We start from the raw sequence: 7,021 nt of genomic DNA on the forward strand, positions 1-7,021 counted from the left end.
ACAACAGGTGTTGGTCTCACCTGCAGCAGGTACAACAGGCACCAGTCTCACCTGCAGCAGGTAGAACAGGTGTTGGTCTCACCTGCAGCAGGTACAACAGGTGTTGGTCTCACCTGCAGCAGGTACAACAGGTGCGGGTCTCACCTGCAGCAGGTAGAACAGGTGTTGGTAAGCCTCCAGTCTGTCCCTCCTCTCTCGGCTCAGAGCCTTCAGGCCTTTGCTTCGCTCCACGTCCATCAGGTCCGACAGCTGCTCCTTGTTCTTCTTTGTTAGTTTCTTACACTGAGACACGACTTCCTGTGCAGACACAAACATCAACACCTGGACTCTCACAGTCCTGGAGGGGAGGAACAGAACTAAATGTGGGTTGCTTAGGACACCGGTGTGAGATTTGGTTCAGTTTGGAAGGTTTGGGTCAGGGTTCTAGAGCGTTCAGGTGAATTTTAGAGATCGGTTCTGACCTGCAGTGTGGCTTTGTTCCGGACCAGGAGTCCAATCTTCAGGTCCATCAAGTCTAGATCCGCCTCCAGCTCCCGATTGAAGCGAATGCTTCTCACCACTTCCTCTCTCAGACACAGGAGCTCTGCCTCCTCTCTGATGTCACCATCTCCCAGTTCCAGCAAGTAAAGGAACTTCCTCAGCACAGGCAGGGGGGGCGTGTCTGAACACACTGAGACAGGTGAGGGGGAGGAGCTAATGAAACTAAATGTTTGTGACCTTATAGAGTGCTGTTTGACCAATCAGACGCAGCGTTCTGAACCCACCCAGCATCCGGTACTCGTGTCTCACCCTGTTGGCTCTGAAGAACGCCTGGATCTTTATGACAGCATCCACCTATAAGGGGACAAGCACCCTGTTACCATGGAAACAGCACATCCTGCTCCCTGATTGGCTGAAACAGCAACAGGACCTCTCAGATCCAGGAGGACTCACATTGTGTCTGAAGAAATTCAGTCGGCCTAAATATTTTCTCCTCTGCAGCCACATCTTCACAAACGCCTGGATCTGTTCACACAAACAAACTGTCTGATTATGTGGCATGACCTTTATTCCACCTGTTGGAGTTTTCGGCAGGAGATCTCTGAAGGCTCATCCTAATTTCACGAGGATCAACTGTCTGTTACCGTGACAACAGCTCTCCAGTTCATGTAGAGGAACTGCAGCCGCTGCCTGAATGCTCGCTGCTGGACCAGCCTCCTCCAGTGAGACTGAACACAAACACCAGAGACAATCAAACACGGATCTGTGAGCAGCTGGACCCGCAGCAGGTCGCACGGCGCTCACCTGGATGACGACGACGGCAGGTGTCTGATCAATTAGGTAACGGCATCGAGCATCCAGCTGTCGTCGGATCAAGAAGCCCCGACACCAAGCCTGCAGGCGAACAACGAGGGCTTCGCTGCTCTGCCACAGCACGCTGCGATTGTACGACGCTGAAACGCTGCTCACCACTGCCTGCAGGGAGAGACGGGACTTTATTAACAAATCTCACACTTTCATCGAATTCATCATAAAATTCTGTTGAAAAACTTGAATGTTACGGCTTTAAGGAAGTTTATTGGTAGCTAATTATGTGACAGGAAACAACTAGTTTATTACAGAGGCTGTTAGAGGTTCAGGTTTCAGGCCTTGGTCCACCTTAGAACAGATGATGGTATACAATTGCTACATTTTTAAGTAGTATTATTATTACAACACAAACACCATTTATGTTCTATAAAAAATAGCCGTTTAGTTTAAATACACACAGTTACTCTGAAGGACCCAAACATGGAACCAGTGCAAGTCGACGTACAGTCGGGTTTGGAGCCATGCATGTATGGAATAATTTACCAATGAACTTAAAACAACAAAGAACTGCTTACAAGTTCAAGAAGAAACTCAATTTGAACTTTATGAATGTCTGATTTCTCCTTCTACCTGTGGGTTTAAGCGTGTTAATATTTGTTTGTATATATTGTATGATGTTAATATGTTTGAGATTAAAAGGACTCCAGGAAGAGCAGCTGAAGCAGGGATCCCAAAATAAACAAGCCTGAGCTCATCTTCATCCTCTTTAAACTGTAATGATAACATCTCAGAGATAAACTCAACAACAACAGGTGAGCCCCTCCGGTCAGTCTCAGGTGTGTCTCGTACCTGTATTTCATGCTGGTCGATGAATATGCTGTTATGCATGAATGCACTGGGTTTCTCCCAGCTCCCCTCCAGTCTCTTCAGGTGAAAGTAGTACAATGATCCTTCGTTCAGCCGTAATCGAACCCACGAGCTCCTGTTTTCACCTGGACACACACAGTACCTCTGTTAGTCTCAAAGAGGAAACGATTGCGCTGCGTGCTCACCTGTGAGTGTTACCTGAGCGTTTCCTGTCTGTGATCAGGACGTTCAGCTCTCGCTGATATTCTGCAGCGCAGTCAGATAAAATCCCTCGCAGCTCGAGCTCCGGCAGAGACAGGACTCGCAGGGTTTGTTGGACCTGGTTCTCTTTCACTGCCTGATTCACAGCTGCTACGGCCAGGCTCACTGCAGGAGGAAGCATCGGTCAAACCAGATCTCCATCATATTACTAAAGGGGAGCGGTTTTAGAACAACGCGCTTCTGAACTTGCCTGTGCTTTGCTAAGAAACAGGCCTTCTGAATGTGATAATAATAATAATAATAATTGTTATCATTAAGACTGCTGATGGATGGGAACTGGGGCACCCTTGTGGTTATTCTGTTCAGGATCACGTGACTCTGGGATGGAAAGTAGGGGTTGTAAGCCGGGGCTGATTGGGAATGTGCTGTGGCTTTCAGTGGCAGGGCGTCATGCAGCATCAGTGAGATTCAGAGGAGTGAGGAGCTCCACATCCATCAGGGTCTTCAAATGATCTGCAGAGGGCTGTCCTCCAGGTGTTACTGTGTCAAGCATCTTCAAGAAGTAAGCTGTTTAATATTATGAAGGAGTAGCTTAGAAATTCTGCACATACTTGTAAAAACCAGGTTTAAAGAGGTATAAAAGACAAAAAGTGTAAGTATGAATAAAGATTTAAGGATAAGGTAACTCTGGTAGACTGGATCATTGCAGGTTGTGTCGGGGTTTTCTCTCAGCTACGTTCCTCGCAGGTTTTATAAGTTTCTTTTTAATCTTTCACTTGCTTGTTATTGTTTATGTTTTTGTTTTCTTTTGTCCTTTCAAATACCAACACTGTGAATAAGAAACTGTTCCTAATGTCTTGCCAGGTAAAATAAAGGTTAAATTTTAAAAAGAAATGAAAAAATGGTCTCTGCTTTGATAAGAAACAGACACTTTCATTCATTGTGCTGCCTTTTCACACACCTGCTGCCTCAGATTTAACATTTAAGGATGTATTCAGAGTAAACATGACTCACATTTCAAAGCTTTCTGACTCTGCTGATTGGCCTGCTTCACTGCTTCCTGAATGTCAGCCAACCACAGCTCAGCTCCTGAGTCTTTGCTCACCTGATCAGACAGAAGCCCAACAGGTAGTTATCCAGGTATCCTCACCATGGATATTTACATGTTGAACCTGTGGAGTTACCTGGGCTTTGTGCTGTCTCACTCTGGTCAGCAAGGTGAGGTATCTAAAGGTGTTGGCAGGTAAGACCTCCTCTACACCACAGGAGGGCAGCATCAGAGCAGAAATCAGCTGCTGGAGGTTTCTGCTCCTCACAGCTTCATTTATCAGCCCAACAGCCAGGAGTTCTATCAGACAGGTACACACAGGTGACAATTACAAGACAACCATGTAATATGTTTCATGAGTATTTAACAAAAGAATGACTCAAGAGATGAAAAGCAAAGAACAGTCTCAAATTCTGAGTACTGGCATCCAGGAACATTTTTATACTCCACAAACGGAAACATGTTAACATCAAGGATGGGCAAATAATTTGAACTGGGACAGAGCAACAGGTTCAACTTAATACTAAGAAATAAAAGTTTATAATAAACTATTAATATACCAGAGGTAAGGCAGGGCAGAGGATCTCTTTCATCCATCAGAGAATGGTTTTCTGTTTTGTAAAGTAGCACAAAGCTAATCTTGGCTGCAGTTTGCACAGAGCAGCTGTTTGTTGTGTCATTGTGTTTGTGTTTACGTACGCTGCTGTTCGTCCTGCACAGAATTGTTCACAGAGTTGATTCCTTCCTGCAGCTGATTCCAGGTCAGCCAATCTCTGCCGATCTGCTGCTTGACACCTGCCAGGTGCTCCAAGTACCTGTTGAACAGAGACATCATCGTCATCACCCTCCACAACAGGTAATACTCAGGGTCACATGGGACAGTCAGGTACTAAAGCTGCACCTGTCCATCAGGGCGTGGTCTACATCAGAGAGTCCCACAGATGGACTGACCAATAAGGGGCTGAACTTCTGCAGTTTTCCTTCTTCCAAGGCCTGGTTGATGAGAGCAACAGCTGACAGCATCTCCACAGCAACAAACAGCTCCTCCTGTTGCAGCTCGCCCTGGAAGAAACAACAAACACACATGTGTTTATCACCACCAGGTGAGAGACACCTGAGGGCTGTCCTAAACAGATAATCAGTTTCTTTTCAGCTGAAAGTCAGAGGCTCTAAAGCTCTAAAGCTTCAGGACAGAAACCAGCAAGCAGCAGAAGACGAGGTGATGTGAAGAAAACACTAAAATTGCCCCTTTTACACGGACCCTAACAGTCCCGGCTCCACTCTACTCGGCTTGCTTTGCGTGCCTTTCCACCAGCATTTTTTGACGCCGGTCCCTGCTTTTTTTGGTCCCTGCAACGTTTCTGCCGTCTGTCCCCCAGCTGAAGGCCTATAAAGCCTGAAATCTCCGGCTGATAACAGCTGTCCTACTCCGTGCAACAATCGCAGCATCCAGAGATTTTCTTCCACTGCGCCTCTCTTCCTGAAGTCTCAGGAGAATCCCCATAAGTTTAAAAAACAGCAACAACACAGGGCCAACGTTGTGCATAGCGCTTCTGTTGTTTCCACAACTGGCGCCAAGTTTCGGTAGCGCACCCCCCGCGCCGCAGCCCCGCCCCCCCGCAACACGAGGCGGCGTTCCTCTGCTACAGACCAAACTGGCCGGTGGAGACGAGATGCATTCTTTGTCGAGCCGAGCCGAGGAGAGCCGAGGAGAGCCGGAGCCGGACTTCTGAATTAGGGCCCGTGTGAAAGGAGCATCAATGCCTCTTATTGCTTTAGATTCCTCCTCATTACAGTCAGATTCTAATTTGTCATTTAAATATTCAATAAATACAATATTGAAGTTTGTCAAAGAACTGATTTGCAGAGCGACAGTTTCTCTCCTGTTCTGGTTGTGGCAGGAATGGTTTTCCCTGTCAGGTTTTGTTTTTTTTTTCCACACCTTTTCATTAATAAAACCTGCTGTTTGAAGGGAGAAAAGTATTTTTTAGTGGATGTGTAAAAACGTGAATACACACAGAACCTGAAGAACTAAAACATCAGGACCTGCAACCTCACAGCTGGACTTTATTTTGCTTATATTCAACTGATCTACAGTGAACTCTTCTGTGGTCTGTGCAGAAGGTAAATCAGGTGTGTTTACCTGTGTGGCCCGTCTCTGCAGCAGCTGCAGCTCATGGTGGTAAAGTGTTGCAGCAGATGGAAACACTTCTGGCAGCTGGAGGTCAGAGTTCATCAGGCAGTTCATGGTGTGTCTGGGGTTGTTGCCACGCAGCGACACGTTCACTCTCTGGACCGCTATGATCACTAACACACACGGAGAAAATCAAGGTGCAGCTGCAGACAGGACGGCCAGGTGTAGCCACATACAGGAAGTGACTCACAGTTTCTGGCTCTCTGAGCCTCCTGGTTGGCAGAAGAGATGCTCTCCTGCAGCTCGACAGGTTCCAGAGGATCAACAGAACCCAGGTCCTGAATCAGAGGTCAGAGGTCAGACTGAGAGAACTGAAGACGAGGAAACAGCAGAAATCAAAGCTCAGCATGTGTCATGGAGACCGGGACCAGAAAACAGGACATGACACAAAACTAGGACAGCCAAAACAGCAAAGAAATGATCCACCACTGGCATCAGGGTGTTAGAGTACCAGAGCCTTCTGCTGCCGGTCCAACAGCAGCTGGTCCAGGTACCAGGGCCCGTTTTCAGTACTGAGGCCCCTGAGGGCCAAACATGGCAGCTGCAGAGTCGAAAGAAGAGATAGTTCATCTGCAGCGTCCAGAGCTTCATCCACCTGCTCCACCGCTGATCGCACTGAAACGATCAATACACCAATAATCAAAATCAGCCCAGGAAACCCATGCCCTCCGCCCATATATGGAAACACCCACCCTCCGCCCATATATGGAAACACCCACCCTCCGCCCATATGAAAACATCCGCCCTCCGCCCATATATGGAAACACCCGCCCCCCGCCCATATATGGAAACATGTCCAAAATGCCCCCCAACAAATAAGAACAGCGAGTCGTCTTCTCACCGTTGACGGTGTCGATGTGCTCCTGGATCTCCCTCTGAGTCAGATACTCTTCGTACATGTCCTCTGAACATCCTCGCTGAAACAAACAAACAATAAACAACCAGGACACATCATCAGAGACAGCTGGGCGACCAATCAGAGCTCACCTGGCCTGCGGCGCCCGCAGCCTTCCTCCTCCTGGTCTGCTGCAGCACCTCCTGGTAGACGCTCATCAGCGCCTCCTGCAGGTGGGTGAGCAGAGCTGCAGGGTTCCTCAGAGCAACGGCAGTCAGGCCCACGTCTCCTCGGTCCACCGCCTCGTTGATGGCGATCACCGCCGCGTGCACTGATGGCAGAGCACATGGTTAGACTGACGACTCCTACCTTTGAGCTCAGGGCCAATCAGAGTGGGCCTTACCTGCAGCTTCATCCAGCGACAGCTCATTGGTCAGGATGCCTCCAATCTTGTTGAATGCCGGCATCTGGATGCCGTATTTATCGAGCTCTAACTTCATGTTGTTGATCTCCTCATCTGACCACACAGAGTCACATGATACACAGACTGACCACACAGAGTCACGTGATACACAGACTGACCACA

The 7,021-nt window shown here is 48.0% G+C and overlaps 1 protein-coding gene across 1 annotated transcript in view; it reads right to left on the minus strand.

Annotated features, from left to right (window-relative positions):
* The window catches only part of iqgap3 (IQ motif containing GTPase activating protein 3), a 16,898-nt gene extending 9,883 nt beyond the window's left edge, over window positions 1–7,015 (minus strand). Inside the window, exons 1-18 of the mRNA XM_017439954.3 lie at window positions 6,839–7,015; window positions 6,588–6,766; window positions 6,442–6,517; window positions 6,052–6,215; window positions 5,791–5,878; window positions 5,550–5,713; window positions 4,308–4,468; window positions 4,106–4,221; window positions 3,543–3,706; window positions 3,373–3,463; window positions 2,356–2,523; window positions 2,140–2,282; window positions 1,285–1,455; window positions 1,125–1,208; window positions 934–1,005; window positions 765–834; window positions 462–670; window positions 145–297 (exon numbers count right to left, since the gene is read on the minus strand). Of these exons, the coding sequence (XP_017295443.1) occupies window positions 145–297; window positions 462–670; window positions 765–834; window positions 934–1,005; window positions 1,125–1,208; window positions 1,285–1,455; window positions 2,140–2,282; window positions 2,356–2,523; window positions 3,373–3,463; window positions 3,543–3,706; window positions 4,106–4,221; window positions 4,308–4,468; window positions 5,550–5,713; window positions 5,791–5,878; window positions 6,052–6,215; window positions 6,442–6,517; window positions 6,588–6,766; window positions 6,839–6,935 (2,370 nt within the window). The 5' untranslated portion in view covers window positions 6,936–7,015. The remainder of the gene's footprint in view (window positions 1–144; window positions 298–461; window positions 671–764; window positions 835–933; window positions 1,006–1,124; window positions 1,209–1,284; window positions 1,456–2,139; window positions 2,283–2,355; window positions 2,524–3,372; window positions 3,464–3,542; window positions 3,707–4,105; window positions 4,222–4,307; window positions 4,469–5,549; window positions 5,714–5,790; window positions 5,879–6,051; window positions 6,216–6,441; window positions 6,518–6,587; window positions 6,767–6,838) is intronic.
* Window positions 7,016–7,021: the final 6 nt, after the last annotated feature.

The sequence above is a fragment of the Kryptolebias marmoratus genome, linkage group LG11 (genome assembly GCF_001649575.2).
Source record: "Kryptolebias marmoratus isolate JLee-2015 linkage group LG11, ASM164957v2, whole genome shotgun sequence".
Lineage (NCBI taxonomy): Eukaryota > Metazoa > Chordata > Actinopteri > Cyprinodontiformes > Rivulidae > Kryptolebias > Kryptolebias marmoratus.